We start from the raw sequence: 20,509 nt of genomic DNA on the forward strand, positions 1-20,509 counted from the left end.
CTTCTATCTTCTCCGGCGATTTTCCAGGAATATTTGGCACTTATCTAACGTGTCTTCAAGCGTGTAAAATAGGGATGACAATATTACCTATCAGGTAGGGTATTTATGGGTATTCGACCCCAATAAGGCTGTGTAATGGGTAAAAAAGAGGAACGGGTATGAAGATCTCCTATATTTAAAATATGGAATCGAGTAACGGGCGAGGATGATATTTTGATCCCCATTCCCATTCCCACCCAATAAGAATAAATATAAATTATATATGTTTTAATATTAATTAAGTAATTAATATTAATAAAAACTTTTTTATAGTTATTCTTTTGTTTTGAATTGGACTTGTAGTGGTTTAAGTTGGATTAATGTAAAAAAAGAACTAATTTCATCATGATATTTAGTTTTCATTTTAGATTTTTACGTTTTTTCTATACTTCATATAAGTTTTAATATAATATAACAAAATATCATTAACGGGTATGAGAAATGGATCCACAATAGCGGGTATGAGGACAGGGAATACCCATTACTTTCTAACGGGGATTGAGACGGGTATGTGGACGTAAATGAAATTATGTATGGATATGGTATTTTAATCTCCTGGTCCTACTATGCCCATTGTCATTCCTGATGTAAAATGACTGTGCCGTGGAAACTTCGGATTCAGGTTAAAAGTTGCCGAATTCGAGCTGAGTACGGTCGAATTCGTTGGGTATCATTGCTCAAAGGACATTTATGCCCTTAGTGAACAACAAAAAATTAAAAACGCAGTGTTTCACCCAATGTCCTGCAGCTCCTTCTTTCTAGTTGTTCCCACACAGATTCTCGAGATCTCTAAACTCTTTAAACCAGTTAAACCCAAAGAATCTCATTCTCGTCTTCCAAACCTTAAAAAATTACAGAAACTCGAGACCTTCTGTCCCAATCATGGCCAACTACAGACGAGCCAAGCTCGCCGTCGACGCCTTCCGCGGCTTCACATCAACAACTCTAACCAAACCAGACCCCATCTCCAGACTCTTCTCCACAAAGCCTCCATCTTTGCCCTCAAACCCACCTAAGCTTCCTGGGTTCTCCCCCCCTCATTCCATCTCACACAACCCAATTCCCCGAATCCAAATCAACCCACTTCTCGCCAAGAGATATTACCACGTCGACCGCCGCCAAGTGCAGCATTTCCGGCGGAGGGGCCCGCACCGGTGGGCCGACTGGTTCAAAGACCCTAGGAGAGCGTTGGTAACTATAGTAGTGGGTGGTGGGGTGTTTATAACTGTGTACTTTGGGAGCATAGAGACTGTGCCTTATACTAAGCGCAGGCATTTTGTGATTCTGTCGTCAAATATGGAGAGACAGTTGGGAGAGAAGCAGTTTGAGGAGATGAAAGCTGGTTTCAAGGGGAAGATTCTGCCTGCGATTCATCCGGAAAGCGTGAGGGTTAGGATGATTAGTAATGAGATTATTGATGCATTGAAGAGAGGGTTGAGGCATGATAAGGGGTGGAGTGACATTGGTTATGCATCAGAGGAGTTTGACCCGAAGTTCGAGGGGAAGGGGAGTGAGGCAATGCAGATGTTGATGGAGGGGGAGGAGGGGAAGGTGGAGGGGAAGTGGTCGAGGGAGGATGAGATACTTGATGATAAGTGGATTGAGAGTTGTAGGAAGAAGGGTCAGGAGAGTGGTGCTAAGGACGCCACTTCGCATTTGGTTGATTTGAATTGGGAGGTTTTGGTGGTGGATCAGCCGATTGTCAATGCGGTTTGCTTGCCCGGTGGGAAGATTGTGGTGTTTACAGGGCTGCTCAAGCATTTTAGGAGTGATGCCGAGATTGCTACGATCATTGGCCATGAGGTGTGATGAGTTACATTGTTTAATTTTGTGATTGTGTAGGTGTTAGTTATGTGTTGGGGATTGGATATATAACAGCTGTTTTGTTTTTTGTTGTGATTGGAAATTAGGTTGGGCATGCTGTGGCTCGACACTCTGCAGAAGGCATCACAAAGAACCTGTGGTTTGGAATCCTGTCACTGATTCTGTATCAGCTCATTTCACCTGATGTTGTCAACCCATTATCCAATCTTTTGTTGAAGCTTCCTTTTTCCCGAAGGTACATTACTGCTTATTGTCATTTGCTTATGATAGAGGATTATGCACTTTATGACTCTTCTGACTGTTGGTTTGTTCTGATATGATAATGAATGCCTTGGGCTGGTTGCATATGGGTTGTTATTTTTGTAATAAGGATTTTGGATCATTATATTAGGACCAGGACTTAAAAGTGTGCAGAGGTTGGAACAGTGATAAAAAATCGCTAAAATTTTCTGAAAGCTTGTGGAATTTATCAACTTTCAGCAAACAATTCTCTATATTCTGTTTCCTGCACTGTTTTGAGCAATGGAATGATTTTGTCTCAGAATATGGTCAGCATAAAATTAAAATGTAGCCTTCTGAATCAACTAGTATAACTAGTCAAAGACCCATGGCCATGGGTTTCAAGCAGGTGTTAGAAAATGGAAGTGTAGTTGTTTAAAGACCCTTGGCCTGTCCAATCAGTCACAGAACTGAGTATAGTAGCGTGCTATTTTATAGCTTCTGGTCACTAATGCTTCCATAGCAAAGAACAAAAGATGATAGAATTTGCCTGCTTACTGCGAAAAACAATTTTCTATAACTTCAGATTTCGTTCTCAATTATTTCAAATAGTATATTGATATTAGTCTTGTAGCAGTTTAGCACGAATCATTGCTGTATATATGGTTAGTTAGTTAATTAGGATGTATAACCAATTGAATTTACAAAATCCCACTGATGGTCAGGAAATACATTTGTTACTATTTGACACAGTGGTATGCTATTAGATTGCTAGTGATCAAATATGTCGAGTTGTTCCACTTCTGAGACTCGCGGTGAATGCACTCGAAGAATCTCTTAACCTTTTCTTACTGTTTTTTTTGGAATTTGACCTACTGTCTACACTGTTTTACATTGTTCAACTTGTTCTGTCTGGTCTACGGAGACTCTGAGAGGATAAATGCTTTGCTGGATTGCTTACGCCCTTTTGGTTAGGAGTCAAAGTATTCCAGCCTATTCTTTCCGTTAGAATTTCTGATCTCAGATGTAGAGGAATTGCAGTCAAAGTTGCAACTCCTGCTGATATATGTGACATACTTGGCTTGTTTGAGTTATTACTGATTGGTGATCTAGATCCTCTTTTGATTTTTTGATGCTCTGTTCCCTCCTCATTGGACTTTGAAACCTGATGCTGTTTAGGGTGGTCCTATAGATACCTTATAGGGTTTGATGTTATTGAACTGACTGTTGATCATCAAGATTTTTACTATCCTGATAATTCTTCATGCCAGCGTGGATGTGTTTATTATTGTGGTTTTATGATGCTTTTGGACATTTTTATATATTGTCGAACTAATGTTTTGGACATTCACATTCTTGCCCTCTTTTATTTTGAGTAGGATGGAATTGGAAGCGGATCACATTGGGCTGTTGTTGATTGCTTCTGCTGGTTATGATCCAAGAGTGGCTCCGACTGTGTACGCAAAGTTGGGCAAAATCTCTGGTGCAAATTCTGCTATGATGGATTATCTTGCTACTCATCCATCCGGGAATAAGAGAGCTGAATTGCTGGCTCGAGCTCACATCATGGAAGAGGCACTAGCTATATATCGCGACGCAAGAGCAGGACGAGGGGCTGAAGGGTTTCTTTAGGTCAATTCTATTCGTTTTTATTTTCGTCAAACTTATTTATTTATTCATGATTGTGTATTAGGAATATGACAAATACGAAATGAATAGATAGACACTGAACAAGTGGCAATTTGTGTAAAAATAAAGAGTATATTGAACCTCCAGATTCTAAGATAGTAGGGGACCTAAAGGATGTTCTCATGTTCATGTGCACATACCTTATGTCCACAAAACATACTAGCATGACATCAATACAAAATTTTCTGTTTCTGATAATAGGGGGAAAGACCCTCGTTGTTCAACTCCAAAATTGGGTTGTAGCAACGTTTTTTTTTTTTGATAGAAGGGGGTCAAAAGACCCAAACAAACAACAGGATTGCAACAACGTTTTTATTAGTGCTAGTAGTATAGTGTTGCTTTTTACAAAACCTTAACTACCAATGTCCAGTAGATCTCTTTTGTTCACTGAGAGTATTGTTGGCGGTGCACTACAACAAAAATCCACGTAACCCTTAGTATCTTTTCTTGCACAACAAGAGAACTCACTGGGGAAGGATTGAAAGACAAAATGATTCTTGTTCTTCCAAAGCAGAAGCCAAAGGTCTTGTTCATCATGGTATACTGCAGAATAGCAAAAGCTGGCTCTCAGTAAGTTTCAGATTTTCACATCGAGCATTGTACCGAACCTGTAAGTCTGTAACTACGAAGCCCATCTCCAGATTTTATCAACCTTCTCTGGCCTCCAGGAAACCTAAATTTCCCTTCTTTGTTGTGGCGTGCGTGCAATTTAGGAAATTATCGGTCTTGCGTTAATTTTACTCTTGAAGTCTTCTCTACGTTAGTAGTTAGTGTAATTAATTATTTAACTAGGAATATAATCGTATGAGTATATCCTGTATACTAATATATGTGTTTTTCGTTAGCTATCTTTCAAACATAATGTATATATACTGTAGACATTGTTGGCAGTGGCATGGAAAGAATCTCTTGAACTTCGATATGAAATCGAATTCTCTAAGACACTAACATAAAAACAAAGTAACAAACAAAGATCAGATGTTACAGATGACCCGACTCATTCAATGAGTCGGGTTAGACGTCACAGACTCGATGTTAATATGCAATTTGTCTTCCACTCTTCCATAAATGAACGATTTCCTTCGGTTTAGCTTAGTTTTTACTCAATCTCCCTTCATTTCTAGCAACAACGTGAAAAAATAGTTTAATATCTTTGTGCTGATCCTCAGGTTTAATGGAGTAGTGAATCGACTCTTGAATTTAAATTTCTAGGTGCAACAGGTTCACTGACATGTTAATACAATTTTGCAAGCTCTTTCCGAAGTACCCTAATTCTATTTCCATGCATGTCCCTCCTTTTTTGTGGCAATGGATACTGGACCTGCGTTCCTTAATTTGCTTTCCTTTTAGCACAGGTATGCCTACGTTCAACAACAAACCTCCCCTAGCCTGTACGTAGTTGGAATACGTAATAACTGTCTTGTACCATCTTATCGATCAACGCTCCCAGGATGCACCATGTCATGAATATATCAGAGGAATTATATCTGTTAATCAATATATTTACCTTAGACGATAATTCGTGACTCTGTTGTTGGATTCCGATCCGCCTTGATCGATTTACAAATGTTCACTTCACTCATCCTTCCGGAGTGGAGCCTGGAACGCTTTTTTTTTTTCCTGATAAGTTGGTACAATGGCAGCTGATGAGTATTCTTAATTCTTCCCATGCAGTCTATAAGTCCCATTTGATCGATCATATATACATTACTGTCCTCGTTCTAACTTCAGCAGCGATCCTTCAATCTTCAATATCATATTCTTCCATAACTTTCATTCGAGAAAAGAAAAAAAAAATCATTCCACAAGTGTGTAAGTAATGGATTATTTTCTCAATGCTTTACCTGCTCCCATACTGATAAGTTTGGCAGTAGTAATTCTTCTAGCATTGATTTTCTGGCCGGAGAAGAACAAGAGATACCCACCGGTTGCCGGAACCGTCTTACACCAACTAGCCAACCGCCGCACGTTGCACCATTACCACACTGAACTTGCATGCAAACACAAAACGTACAGGATACTTGACTTCTTCAATTTCAAATATGGGGTGTACACATCAGATCCTGCAAATGTTGAACACATACTCAAAACAAACTTTGGAAACTATGGCAAGGTATGTACCATGTATATATGTTACATTGTTACCTATGATGATTCATTTTGCTTGTCAAATTTGGCGCCTCAACTCTATGTGGCGACAAGTTAGTACCAATTTGATACATTTAACCTAAAAATTTGCTAGATTCGTTCATATTTGGTTTAATTAATCCAATGAATTTCTTTAGGGATCGTACGTATACAACCTTCTAACAGATATTATCGGCGATGGGATCTTTGGCGTGGATGGGGAAAAGTGGCGGCATCAGAGGAAGGCATCAAGTTCTCAATTCTCAACAAAAGTACTTAGGGACTTCAGCAGTGACATCCTCAAAACCACTGCAATAAAACTTAGTGGCATAATTCATGAAGCTGCATCGTGCGACAAATCAATAGAGATACAAGTGAGTTTGCAATGTCTTCAAAATATACATACTACATAAATGCATGCACTTTACGTTGTATTTTCTGGCTTCTTGAAAGTAGATCAATTAACTGATGTTCGTTCTGTTGGAAGGATTTGTTTATGAAATCAACCTTGGATTCAATCGTCTCGTTTCTAATTGGTATCGATCTAGATACCATGTCTGGAACAAACAATGAAGAAGAAGGTACCCAATTTGGTGATGCTTTTGATGATGCAAATGGCGTTACCCTTTATCGTCTTGTTGATATTTTCTGGAGGATCAAACGGATCTTCAACATTGGTACGGAAGCGGTGATAAAGAAAAATGTAAAGGTGATGGATACCTTTATATACAATTTAATCAACAGAAAGATTGAAACACTCCATAAATCAGAACAAGATGATGGGCAACCTGTGAGTTAATTATTCCTTGTTATTCCTTGTTATTCCTTTCTATTATAAATTGAATAGTCATAGTATGGTTGATTCAATGTATGCCACTTATATACTGAGGTTAAATCACAGTTAAAGAGAAGAGACTTCATCTCCAAACTTTTGGAAGCTAAAGAGACTGATCTAAAGTACTTAAGAGACATGGTCCTGAGTTTTATTCTTGCCGGCAAAGACACAACTGCTTCTGCTCTTTCATGGTTTTTTTATATGATGTGTAAATATCCTCATATACAAAAAAAGGTTGCAGATGAAGTTAGAGAAGCAACAGGTCTGAATAATACATCAAGCGATGATGAAGTTGTAGCCAACCTTACTGAAGAAGCCCTAAGCAAAATGCAATATCTTCATGCTGCTTTGAATGAGACACTCAGACTCTATCCGACAGTTCCAATGGTAACTTAAACATCTTGGATAAACACCATTTTGTATTACTCCTTTGTTAAGTTAATTGACAGGTATTTGTTACTTGTTTGGTTATAGGATGTGAGGGTTTGCTTCTCTAATGATACATGGCCAGATGGATTTAGTGTCAAAAAAGGAGAACTGGTAGTATACCAACTTTACTCAATGGGCCGGATGAGGTATATATGGGGTGATGATGCCGAAGAGTTTCGACCAGAAAGATGGTTCGACGAAAATGGCAATTTCCAAGAAGAAAGCCCTTTCAAATTCATAGCCTTCAATGTAATGCATGAAGAATTAATTCAAGCTAATATATGCTTGATAAGGTAGCTTAGTTATTAGATATACTGATGATATTGTTATATGCAGGCCGGTCCAAGAACTTGTCTCGGAAGGGATTATAGTTATCTCCAAATGAAGATATTATCTGCTGCGCTTTTAAACAAGTACATTTTCAAGCTCAGTGACGAGAAAAAGGTGGTGAAATACAAGACAATGGTCACGCTCCATATCAGTAGAGGCCTTCATGTTCATGCCTTTCCAAGAGTTTGAGCATGCATTCAAGAAAGTTATACTTCATATTTTAATATCGTTCATTTGCCGATATTGATGTTAATCACTGGAGCAGAGTCTAGCCTCTTCAATATCATGTATATTTGTGAGTCTTTGACACTTAAAAATTGTGGTCACCAACTTGGGGTGGATGAGCTTTCTCCATCATATCACCAAATTAATATACGCATCATTCTCCCCTTGTCTATATTAGTTTTTGCACATTTGAAGCCAAAGAAATGTATCTGGTCTTCAGCAGAAGGAGCATTGAGACAACCCTTAAACAGAGTACGTTCAGCTAGACTAGAGCCTTCCAGGACTAACAATAAGAGACATTGGCCATCATGCCATGCAATTCAAATTTTTCACCAGAGGAGGAGCAGTGAAGCTAAGCACAAATTCATTATACTCTCTTATACCACTCATCAGCCATAGTCCTCCACTGGGATCAAAAGTGAATCTCCCTATGACTTTGCAGCTCTTTGTGCAAGTAGTTTCCTAATTCAGTCAGGAAAGCTTGCTTGTTAATATGTTCTTGTACTGTATATACTTTTTAAAATGTTAGGGTAATCTATACTCTTATAACCCAAACTCATTTTATCAACCAAATAGCATGTAAAGTTAAGTATATATCATTTGACTATATGCTAATCTAAAATTCTGTTTAATAATTAAATAATAGAAATGTAAATAGCAAAATAAGAACATAAAAAAATATGTGAGGTTAAATATGTGAGGTTATTCATACTCATAAGGTGCGTTGATGACTAGTTTATTCTCGCACCCAAATTTGAAGCCCTCTGTCAAAAAATGTCGAGTCTTAGAAACACACTGACACAAACTCGAACAATGCAAGAACATGAGAGAGCTCAAACTAATCCACACCCAAATCATAACGTCCCCATTTCTACTCCAACTTGACCAATCATTTCTCACCACCCGTCTCCTATTCTTCTGCTCTCTATCCGGGTCGGGTTCTCAAACCCACGCCACAGCAGTTTTCCGGGTCATAAAAAGCCCGAAATCTTTATCTCTACAACATCATGATCAGCATACGCCTCCAAAACGACCACTGCCGTCGACGAACCGGCGTCGTTTCGGTCTCTGCTGTTGTATAAGCAGATGGTTGGTGATGGGTTTAGGCCCAATTGCCTCACTCTTCCTTTCCTTGTGAAGGAATGCACGGCGAGGCTCGACGGCGGGAACGGCCGGAGCGTTCATTGTCAGGCGGTGAAGTTTGGGTTTGGAGAGGATGTGTTTGTTCAGAACTCGTTGATGAGCTTGTACTCTGTTTTGGGGTCTTTCATTTGTGCACGGACGGTGTTCGATGAAATGCCTGAGAGAGATGTGGTGTCGTGGAACTCGATGATTAAGGGGTACTTGAGGCGTGGTGATCTTGATGAGGCGATTGGGGTATTTAGGGAGATGAAAGAGAGGAGTGTCTTTTTAGTTGGAATTCGATTATAACTGGGTGTGTTCAAGGCGGTCGGGCCAAGGAGGCATTGGAGTTTTTTTCATGAAATGCAGGTTGCCGGGGGTGTGAAGCCGAGTAAGGTTACGATTTCTAGTGTCCTTGCAGCTTGTGCTCATCTCGGCGCAGTTGTCATGGGACATGGGTGCATGGGTACTTGAAGAGGAGTGGGGTGGAGAGTGATGTGGTTATTGGGACAGCTCTGGTTGATATGTATGGTAAATGTGGGTGTGTGGAGAAGGCTTATGAGGTGTTTATGAAAATGCCGCAGAAAAATACGTTGGCGTGGACTGCTATGATTTCGGTGTTGGCTCTCCATGGGTTTGGTAACGAGGCGTTTGGTCTTTTTGAGAAGATGGAAGCTGATGGGATTGAGGTGAATCATGTGACGTTTGTTGGGTTGTTGTCAGCTTGTGCTCATTCTGGTTTAGTGGAGAAAGGTCGTTGGTGTTTTGATGTGATGAGACGTGTTTACTTGATCGAGCCACAGGTTTATCATTATGCATGCTTGGTGGATATACTTAGCCGAGCGGGGCTGATTGAAGAGGCGGAAGGGTTGATAAGAAGCATGCCAATGAAGCCAGATGTATTTGTATGGGGTGCATTGCTTGGAGGCTGTCAAATACATGGACAGGTTGAGATAGGAGTAGGAGAAATGGCCACCCATCGTTTAATTGAAATGGAACCTCTCAACCATGCATTTTATGTCAACTTGTGCGATATATAAGCCAAAGCTGGTAGATTTAATGATGTGAAAACAATTAAATCACTAATGAAAGAAAGAGGGATAATAAAGGAAGTCGCAGGTTGTAGCATCATTGAACTCGATGGAGTAGTTTTTGAATTCTCAGTGAGAGGGTCCCTTGATACGAAGTATTGTGGGTCTTGAGTCAGCTGAATAATGAGGCCTAGTTAGATTGAAAGGAATGGGCTTTCGTAAATCAGAGTAATGAGAATCATGAAGGCCAGTTGTGACATCACAGTAATGAAAAATCATGAAAGTCAGCTGTGTGCAGATTTCCTATTGAGGTGCCTATTCTCTTTCTTGTTTTCCTATTTCAGCATATATTTAGACCATGTAGATATTTTTTTCTTCGAGAAAATATGCACCATTTTCCTGTTTGTTCAAGCAGGCTTATGGAATTAACTCTCTTACTGGGGAAGAAATTCTTGAACTACGCTATAATATTCAGGCCCTTATCATTATTTTCATCTTATTTTTATAGGTAGCCAACTGGAAATATCGATTTAACTACCACAAGCAGTGTCCGCCAGTCGGTCAGGAAGTTTTCATTCTCTGAAAATTTTACCAGGTAATTTTATCGGAAACAAACCTTTCACTCAACCATGCATTGGGATTCTCTGAATTTGAATAGGTATTAGGATGTGAAACTTTTGTTTTCTGATGATACCTGGCCATATGGTTATAATGTCAACAAAGGGGATATGGTGGCAACTTTATGCCATGGGAAGCTTGAAATAATCTATGAGATGATGATGCAGAACAAACTTGGCCAGATATATGGACCCACATAAGTAATATTCCAACTTGAAATCATTTTCATATTCTCAGCCTCCTAAGTTACAGAAAAAGTTGAGACACTGGCCAAAATGTGTTGAAGTGGTTATGTGGTTACATATATAGGTAGGTCCAAGATTTATCTAGGACAGGGAATTTGGTTAAAATTTTGGTATTTATGATACTAATACACTTGGGATGAATGGCAGTCAATAATGAAAAGAGACTTTGTTTCAAGAATTCTGGAGTTGGATGAGACTGATCCAAAGTACTTAAGAGACATGGTCCTCAGCTTTATGGTTGCTGGAAAAGACTCACTGGCTGTCACTCCTTCATGGGTTTTTTTTGTATGATGTGCAAGCATCTCCATATACAAGAAAAAATTGCACGGGAAGTTAGAGAAGTAGTAAATCTGAAAGACTATTCAAGTGTTGATGAGCTTGCAGCAGCCTTACTGATGAAGCCCTTAAGAGAATGCAGTATCTCCATGCGGCCTTGACTGAAACAGTCAGACTCTATCCTGCAGTTCCAATGGTAGTAATTCATACATGCGAAGTTACAATTCCTCCCAATTCTGGATTTGAATTACTTATTTTGCATCTTAACAAGTTTGTTTGTGTTGTTGTCATTCATAGGATGTGAAAAATGTGTTTTTCCGATGATACTTGGCCAGATGGATTTAGTTTTTAGAAAAGGAGATGTAGTAACATACCAACCTTTCGCCATGGGCAGGATGAAATTTCTATGGGGTGATGATGCATAAGAGTTTCGGCCAGAAAGATGGCTCGACCGAAAAGGCCAATTCCAAGATGAAAGCCCTTTCAAATTCACCGCCTTCCAGGTAAAAATCCAAGGAGTTAACTAGTTAATAACCTTTAAGCTTTAGAATTACTTATGATAAATATTTTGTGACCTCAGGCTGGTCCAAGAATATGTCCAGGACAGGAACATGCTTATATGTATATGAAGATCTTTGCTGCTGTGCTTCTAGGCAGTTATATGCTTATGCCCTTTCCCTAAGCACCTTTCATGTATTGGCCACTTCAGGTGTGTTGTTAGTCTGTTTAGTGTATGTTGTCTGGATTCCCTCTTGTAACAATAAAATTGAGGTTTCTTACAATCATGCAAGTCATTTGCAACATATTCCAATTACTGTAAATCTGTTCTTCGACTTCTTTCGCCTCCTTAGGCTAAATTTCTTTAGCTTAAATTATAACTATGCATCCCTTTAAGCAAAGCCATGTCCCAATGACAGTAAGGGCAAACTTTTGGAACCACAAAGAAGAGACATGTTATTTCTATGGAGAAAAGTTATGGCAGTGTAGAAAGAGACTTGTGAGTTGTGATTAAGTAGGTGGGGTTAAAGAGTTAATATAGTAAAGGAAGTTGTTTATAGGCAGATGAAAATCATGAAAAAGTGTCGTCTGTCCCCGTTGGGTATACAACTATATATCCAATCCGAGTGATGAAATGTACGTGGTTAATTACAGAACATTGATCACTCTCCATATGATGGGGATCTTAAATGGCCTCCTCCAACTTGATCATATCTGGTTGTCGGTACAATCTTGAACAGAAAGTTGCACTTGGCTTTCATTATTATTAGGGCTTGCCAGTCTTGGCTAGTTGGCTCTACTGGGGTACTGTTTTCATAATAATCCACCGTCCTGGTTGGCTGGTTGTTATTGCTTTGTATCCTAAACTTTGCGAGTTGCGACCAGTAAGAGATGGAAGTTGTAGCATATATGCATATATCCTACATCGATCTATAAGTTTAGCAGAAATTTTAAGTTTCTTATGAATTATATTTATGGTTAGACCACATGCAAGAAGATTGTATGAGAAGAGATCAAAAGAGATAACCATAGTTCATAAGAAATTAAGTCAATTATATGAGATCTACCCAGAAATTCTGAGCATAATTAACCAACCTGCGAAGGACGTACGTCATGCCCAATTTTAAAGGGGTGCAAGACGAGAATTAACTTCTCAAGCAGGCATTGCCGGTCCTGAGAAATTTAAGGCATTGTTTTTTTTTTCCTGCAAAAAGCAAGTCCAATGGGCTTCAAAATGAATGCATTGCTTGCTATTTCAATATCTGACGAGCTTTTTTTCTCTCTCACAGTTCACTTATCCTTACCTCATTATTTGCAACTCCGGTTAGGTTAGAGGCTTAGAGCCGTTGAAGTTTTTGCATGGCTCTGAATTTTATGATCGAAATTTACCTAATTTATTCATGGTTACTAACTTCAGAGGAGCCCACTCCTATCTATATATGCTCATAGTATTCAATATTAGTTCATAAGCGTCATGGATTTCCTTTCTATTTCCTTACATCTTATATCTGCATGTTTAGCAGCAATTCTGTTAGCCATCTTTATGTTTAGACCTCATGCTGGAAGATTATGTGAGAAGAGAAAGAGATCCCATCCTATTGCCGGAACTGTCTTAAACCAACTGATCAACTTCCCTCGGCTGCACGATTACATGACTGAGCTTGCATGCAAATACAGAACTTACAGGTTGCTTGGCATTTTCAGAAGTGAGGTTTACACCTCAGATCCTGCAAATGTTGAATACATGCTCAAAGCAAACTTTGCAAATTACGGCAAGGTATGTCGTATTTTATTCTGAAGGAATCTAGCTTGAATATATTGTATGTCCAAAATATGTAAAAGTTAGAGAACAACAGCTAGCTAGTGAGTTTATGTACTGTTATATATACTGTCAACAACTACAGGAGTTTGCTTGAGCTAGCAAGTAAGGTATAAGTCAATTGTTGTTCTAAAAGGATACTAGTCTAATTAGACACAGTTTTCTGAGAGGATACTAATCTAGTATATACTTTTTTTTAAAGGATCTAGAATATACTTTTGAACCAATTATATCTTTTGAACTTATAAATAAAGTTTCTCAACAGCTAGCCAATTCAAATATAACGCATTAGTCTAGCTAATGGCGTGGGTATTATGAATCTAACTGGTTAGCTCTAAAGCGATCTTATATATAATTGTGTAAGTGCCTTTCAAGTTATAGAATCACGGTCATATATACACTTTTACCCTCCTCGATCTGCAGGGCTTGTACCACCACGACATTTTGTCGGATATTGCAGGGGATAGTATTTTCACTGTGGATGGGGAAAGTTGGCAACATCAGAGGAAGTTATCAAGCTACGAATTCTCAACAAAAATAATGAGAGACTTCAGCCTGCAAATCTTCAAAACCAATGCAGTAAAACTTGCTGAAATAATTTCTAAAGCTGTAAGCTGCGACCAAGCAATAGAAATCCAAGTACGTCTGTGATGCATCAGTTAATTATTATCCCAGAGCGCGCATTGTCATGTTTCATTTAGTTTAACAATATACTAATGTTTGATTTTGTTGGCAGGATTTGTTTATGAAGTCATTCCTAGACTCAATCGTCAGAATTCTTCTTGGTATCAACCTAGACACCATGAGTGGAACAAATGAAGAAGGTGTCCGGTTTTCCTATGTCTTTAATGAAGTAAACGAACTTATTCTATATCGTTATGTTGATTTCTTCTGGAAGATCAAGCGGTTCTTCAACATTGGTTCTGAAGCAGTGCTAAAAAATCATATCAAAGTCATAGATCAATTCATGTATAAATTAATAAAAATCAAAATGGATGCAGTCCATAAGTCGGATGAAAGGCTACCAGTGAGTTACCTCCTATATCCCATCGATCTGTTTGTTTAGGCTGAGTTAATTTAGCATTTTATTAGTAACACACTGTCGATTGATGAATGCAGCTAAAGAAAAGAGACTTTGTTTCAAGGCTTTTGGAAATGAAAGATACCGATCCAAAGTATATTAAAGACATGGGGGTTAATTTTATTATTGCCGGGAAAGACACTGTGGCTACTGCTCTTTCTTGGCTTTTTTATATGCTCAGCAAGTATCCTCGTATACAAGAAAAGATTGCGCAGGAGGTTAGAGAAGCAACCAATCTGAAAGGTAATTCAAGTGTGGATGACTTTGCTGCCAGCCTTACTGAAGAAGTCCTCGACAAAATGCAATATCTTCATGCAGCTTTGACTGAGACTCTCAGACTCTACCCTGCAGTTCCAGTGGTATCAAGTAAATTAGAAAAAATATTAATTGAATCAATGTACATGCATTATTCTACACGCTAAGCTGATAATAAGAATTAAGAAAAATTGAAAAAAAAAAATCATTCCTGCATTTTCTTAGTTTGAATTGCTTATATCATTCTGTAACGAGTTTGTGTGATGCTTTCATTTCATAGAATGCAAAGGTCTGTTTTTCTGATGATACCTGGCCAGATGGATTCAGTGTAAAGAAAGGGGATATGGTGGCGTACCAACCTTATGCCATGGGCAGGATGAAGTTTCTATGGGGTGATGATGCAGAAGAGTTTCGGCCAGAGAGATGGCTCGATGAATATGGCATTTTCCAGCCAGAAAGCCCTTTCAAATTCACAGTCTTTCAGGTAAATGTAGTATATATTGATATTACTCAGATTTCAATCTGAAACACAAAAAACAGCACCTTTTTTTTTGTAATTTGCTCGATAAAATTCTACTTAAAACATGACAATAATTCTGTTTACACAGGCTGGTCCCAGGATTTGTTTAGGAAAAGAATTTGCTTATAGGGAGATGAAGATCTTTTCTGCTGTGCTTTTAGGGAACTACATATTCAAGCTAAGTGAAAAGAAAACTGGGGTCAATTACAAGACCATGATCAATCTCCATATTGAAGGGGGACTTTACGTGCTTGCCTCTCCAAGATTGGAGCTTGAAGGATCTTATTGCGTTTAGTTGTAACATCTTTCACTGCACACTTGCACTTATATATCTTGTTTGTACTTATTTTCCTGAACTCCACATAAACTCCTCAGAGTGCTAATTACCTTGTAATGCATCGATCTACCGTTATAATCAATGCATTATAATGTGCTGTTCTTCACCACAATAAAACATGTTAATCACTTATTCAGAAATGGAGCTAGAAATTATTATTCTCCGTATAATAAAAATATTGCTTTAAATTATACTAATAACATCACAGCCATCACTTCAGAATAGGTTGTTGGGCATGAATGCACCATTTTTGTAATACAAATCCTTGCTGTTCTATAGAACTTGTGAGATATACATCCAAAGCTTGAAGGCTGTACGGAACAAAGTTAGGTGCCTAGTGAACGAAAGAAAGTCCCACCACCTAATGTACAGTAGGTCGGTTTTTGGCCGTGACATTTGGATGCTCAATAGATGTGAAGTAGAGCTTGAGCTTGTCTTGTCCAAAAAAAAAGAGCTTGAGTTTGTACCATCTACTCTAATTGGAATGTGTTCGACTGGGTGAATAACAATTATTAGTAGAGCTTGAGTCGAACAAGTCGCACGTAAGCTTGGTTATCTTGTGCTAATTAGGCTAGGGTTTTTTTTTCTCTCTCTCTCTCTCTCTCTCTCTCTCTCTCTCCTAGCCGCCTGAGCGAAAAACCAAAGATAGCTTCCCTGTCCGGCGGCGGTGAAAGGAGGGCCTTTTCGGGTTGAGATAGTGCTTGAGAGAGGGGAATCCATGGTCATCTTGCTTCTAGTGCTCCATGGATCGTTGTTTTCTTGTTGCGCACGGTGGTGCAAGCGTGGAGGTTGCAGGAACATGAAGGCGTCTCAGATCTGACCAAAACTGATCCGACATGAATCAGATCTTCTTGATTTGATTTGGGTTTGGGTTGTCTTGGGGGGGGGGGGGGGGGGGTTTGTAGGGAGGACGACAGAGCGAGTTCAAGGATAGTGACGTTGCTTGATTGCTTCATCGATTCATGGACAGTGAAGCTTGGTGTCCATGACGCGGTGGTTGTTTCCGGCAGCATCAAGTTTTGTGGGTCAACGGTGATGACTTTGGTGGGGTGGTGCAACAAGGCTGGCGGCTCTAGTTTCTTGTTGCTAAAGTTTCTTAGTTGGGCTTTGTATTTTGGTCCATAGTTTTTATTTTTTATTTTTCTTTAATAATGCTCATTTATTCTGATGAGTTGGTGAGTGTGTATGGTGAGTCTCGACCATGTATTGCGTTTTAGTTTTAATAAACGTTACCTAGTAGGTAGCGCTTGTTATGGGAGGCTTGTCACTATTTGTATGATCATTGTGATCGTTGAGCCCTTGTGATCGTTAAACGTTCTGCTCTTAGTGGCTTGATGTCAAATAAATTTGCTTCATTCCCAAAAAAAAAAAAACAAGACGCATGTAAGCAGTGTCGGCAAATTGAATAGTTGCAAAGTGCAAACCTAAGGTATTGTGTGGTCATATTCGGATTCTTCTCGATCAGTTCTTAATATTGGTGATGAGGTTCGATTAGATAGTGGACCACGGGCCACCTTGTGAATCTAGAAAGACAAGTGCTAGCTCCTTCTGTTGTCATGGATTAGTTCTCCATTGTCACCGCTGCTGTAGCATTGATCGATATCGCAGTAATTTTTGCTATACTACTAGTGAAGATCTCATCATGCCCCGAAACATGTCTATGTATGCTCTGAACTTCTAACTCTTGAATTGAACTCGATCTGAACTCAGAACTCTTTAGCTAGATTGGACACACCCTTTTTGTGTCAAAGTTTAGCTGATACACCCAAGTCGTTCCTGCCCGGTCGATTATCACTTGGATAGCATTCGTGCATACTGTTTTCGATAAGCAAAGAATAACTACGTCTCATGAATGGTTTAAGGAAATTTCCTTTAAAAAAAACGAAAAAAAAACATGTGTCTGTATCTGGCATGGGCCGGTACTGGACCAGCGCCATTTGCTGCTTTCAGAGCACCGTTTGAGTTATCGGGTAAGCAGAGCATGGGCACATGAAAAATATTGATAAAAAATGAAAGAGGAGATCCATGAACTGTTAGCCATCTCCGACTCATATAGCTATTTGTAGCCCCTACATTATATTGTGACATAATAAATTAATAATATTCATCGATTTGATATCTCAAGTGTGTTACAATATAATATATTTTTTTTAACGTGTTATGTTTTTTTTAATTTTTATATTATCATTTAATTATTATTTATCTTATTTCATAAAAATTAAAATTACATAAAAACTTAATTAATTTGAGTTTCTTATTGTTGGTATGAGTCTCCCCCATCTAATGTTATCGGCCTAGTTTCTTTCAATATAAATCGCTAAGTTTCAAAAAAAAAAATTTCATAAATTATATTGAATGGTTAAAAAATGCTAGTACTCATGATTATTCGGTGTATAAGTCAATATATCCAAATAATAGTCATTTCCATGTATTTTTAGTTATACTTATTTCCTGAAACAAAGTTGGAAATTATTTGTTATATTTTAAATGATTACAATTTGTCGCTTTTATTTGTAATTTAGTAAAAAATTATTAGTTTTAATAAGTGATTATTGTTTGTTAGTTCATTAAAAATATTATTTTTATATCGGTAGTGTTGTTTTATATTTAAGAAGTTATTACACTTAAAAAATATAAGTTTAATTTGAGTTGAATATTGTAGTATATTATTTCAATAAAGAAAAAAAACAATTTTCTTTTTTTAAATAATAAATATATATTCATTAAACAATGTTGTTATTTATTTATGAAGTTATTCACTAAAATTATGATAAAATATAATTTTTAAGACGTGACCATGAGCTAGTGTGCCCATTTATGATACACTTGCATCAACTCATGAACAGAGTGAAATTGTGGAAAGAAACTCATCATAAGCTTGCTTCACTGAATAGTACGTCGTCGCAATCTAGAAAAAACTTAAAGATAAGGAAATGTGAGCTGGAGAATTAGCCAACCATGTCCCCTTTCTGATTGATCAGTACGTCCCAATTATATGCACTGTTGGAGATTTGGAGTGGAGCTAGCCTAGACGTACTGTTCTCTTCATTATTGTTCAATATATATATATAGCTTCTGATGAGTTCTCATGCATGCAGGTACATTTACTTTTTTTTTTTTTTGAAAATACGAATGCAGGTACATTTACTTAGTTTGCGATAATTAGTTGGATAGGGAAGTCGGCACACAGAAAAGCTTTCTTCCATTTCTTACTATATATATTCTTCTCCAGCAGAGTCATGGATTTTACTTCCATCGCGGCAGTATTAAGTTTGATGTTAGTTTCAGCTGTACTTGTTGCTAGACATTGCAGCCGAAAATTGGGTGACAAGAACAAGAGATACCATCCGGTTGCCGGAACTGTCGTGCATCAACTTCTCTACTTCCATAGGATACACCATTACATGACTGAGCTTGCATGCAAGTACAACACTTACAGGATACTCGACTTTTTCAAAGGTGCAATTTACACAGCAGATCCTGCAAATGTGGAATATGTGCTCAAAACAAACTTCTCTAATTATGGTACTAATCCAAAGTACCTGAGAGACATAGTCCTCTGTGTTACTGTCGCTGGACAAGACACAACGGCTGGCACTCTTTCATGGTTTGTTTATATGATGTGCAAGGAACTTCACATACAAGAAAAGATTGCACAAGAAGTTAGAGAAGTAATAGATTTGAAAGATAATTTAACTGTTGATGAGGTTGCAGCAATCCTTACTGAAGAAGCCCTTAAAAAAATGCAATATCTCCATGCAGCTTTGACAGAAACATTAAGACTCTATCCTGTAGTTCCAACGGTAAATTGAGTGTATTTATTTACATTGCAGCCTTACAATTCCTTGCATTTCTCGGATTCGAATAACATATTCTACTTAACAAGTCTGTTTGTATGATGTTGACATTCATAGAACAATAGGATGTGTTTTGCTGATGATACCTGGCCGGATGGATTTATAGTCAAAAAGGGGGACATGGTGGTATACCTACCCTATGCAATGGGAAGGATGCAATCTTTATGGAGAGCTGATGCAGAAGAGTTTCGACCAGAGAGATGGCTGGATGAAAATGGCATTTTCCAGGATGAAAGCCCCAACAAATTCATAGCCTTCAGTGTAAGAGAAAAAGAATGAACTCACTCAAACACTCCTTGTTAGCTCTATATAATATGATTTTTGATGAGATTCTCTAATTACACCCAGGCCGGTCCAAGAATTTGTCTAGGAAAGGAACATGCCTATAACAGATGAAGATCTTATCTGCTGTGCTCTTAGGCAGCTATATGTTCAAGCTAGCAGATGAGAAAAAAACTGTCAGTTACAAGACCATGGTCACCTTACCAATAGATGGAGGTCTCTATGTGAATGCCTCCCCAAGATTATAAGCATGCAAGGGCCATAGCTTTAATATTGCATCACTGGTCTTTCTATGTAAATTCATTTGCCTAGTAGTGTTCGTGTGCCTTATGTTAAAGTGAGCTGCTTCATTCGACAAGTCTACTGCGTCAATGTAGTTGCAGGGCTTGATCTTTGTATCTACCTTTCACTGAGCTATAGATAATTGTACTACTACAGAATAATACTTGGAATGAAATAATTTACATGGTATCAATATCAGAGCAATTTTGCTTCTTCTCCTTACACACTACCCAGCGCCCAGATCTTACCAAACTCTTAGGCACAAGTTCATACCTGTAATGGAAAAAAAAAATTATGTTCTTCACTTATTCCATACCCATAGTAATGTTTTAAAAAAACTCACCTGAGACTTAAAAAGTCTAAGGCTACTTATATAATGCCTCTGTTTTTCGATCTGGGCACTGAGGCTTAAAAAGCTTACGTCTTTTACGTCTTATACTACGTTTTTCACGCATTTTACTACGCCTTAGAAAATAATTTTTTTAGGTATATTTTTATATTTATTTATATAATGTGTTTAATTTGATGAAAAATATCTAAAACGTTTGGATTATGAATTTCATTATATC

At 38.1% G+C, this 20,509-nt stretch overlaps 3 protein-coding genes and 2 pseudogenes across 3 annotated transcripts; all 5 read left to right on the forward strand.

Annotated features, from left to right (window-relative positions):
- The first annotated feature begins 817 nt into the window (after positions 1 to 817).
- LOC126804136 (uncharacterized) lies at positions 818 to 3,817 on the forward strand. The gene is made up of 3 exons (XM_050531912.1): positions 818 to 1,842; positions 1,950 to 2,098; positions 3,462 to 3,817. The coding sequence occupies exons 1-3, from the start codon at positions 922 to 924 to the stop codon at positions 3,712 to 3,714; spliced, it is 1,323 nt and encodes a 440-aa protein (XP_050387869.1). The 5' UTR covers positions 818 to 921; the 3' UTR covers positions 3,715 to 3,817.
- A 1,773-nt stretch (positions 3,818 to 5,590) lies between these two features.
- Positions 5,591 to 7,681, forward strand: LOC126804130 (cytochrome P450 704C1-like). Its single transcript, XM_050531907.1, has 6 exons — positions 5,591 to 5,884; positions 6,057 to 6,272; positions 6,386 to 6,688; positions 6,800 to 7,120; positions 7,208 to 7,411; positions 7,499 to 7,681. Exons 1-6 carry the CDS (start codon positions 5,591 to 5,593, stop codon positions 7,679 to 7,681), a joined length of 1,521 nt encoding a protein of 506 aa, XP_050387864.1.
- An 850-nt stretch (positions 7,682 to 8,531) lies between these two features.
- LOC126803817 (pentatricopeptide repeat-containing protein At5g66520-like) lies at positions 8,532 to 10,064 on the forward strand (annotated as a pseudogene).
- LOC126803819 (cytochrome P450 704C1-like) lies at positions 9,855 to 15,477 on the forward strand. The gene is made up of 11 exons (XM_050531549.1): positions 9,855 to 10,181; positions 10,379 to 10,465; positions 10,881 to 11,205; positions 11,307 to 11,512; positions 11,590 to 11,718; positions 13,031 to 13,284; positions 13,750 to 13,965; positions 14,063 to 14,353; positions 14,446 to 14,766; positions 14,943 to 15,146; positions 15,271 to 15,477. The coding sequence occupies exons 5-11, from the start codon at positions 11,604 to 11,606 to the stop codon at positions 15,475 to 15,477; spliced, it is 1,608 nt and encodes a 535-aa protein (XP_050387506.1). The 5' UTR covers positions 9,855 to 10,181; positions 10,379 to 10,465; positions 10,881 to 11,205; positions 11,307 to 11,512; positions 11,590 to 11,603.
- A 3,281-nt stretch (positions 15,478 to 18,758) lies between these two features.
- On the forward strand, positions 18,759 to 19,906 carry LOC126804162 (cytochrome P450 704C1-like; annotated as a pseudogene).
- The last annotated feature ends 603 nt before the right edge of the window (positions 19,907 to 20,509 follow it).

This window comes from Argentina anserina, chromosome 7 (assembly GCF_933775445.1).
Source record: "Argentina anserina chromosome 7, drPotAnse1.1, whole genome shotgun sequence".
NCBI classification, from domain to species: Eukaryota; Viridiplantae; Streptophyta; class Magnoliopsida; order Rosales; family Rosaceae; genus Argentina; species Argentina anserina.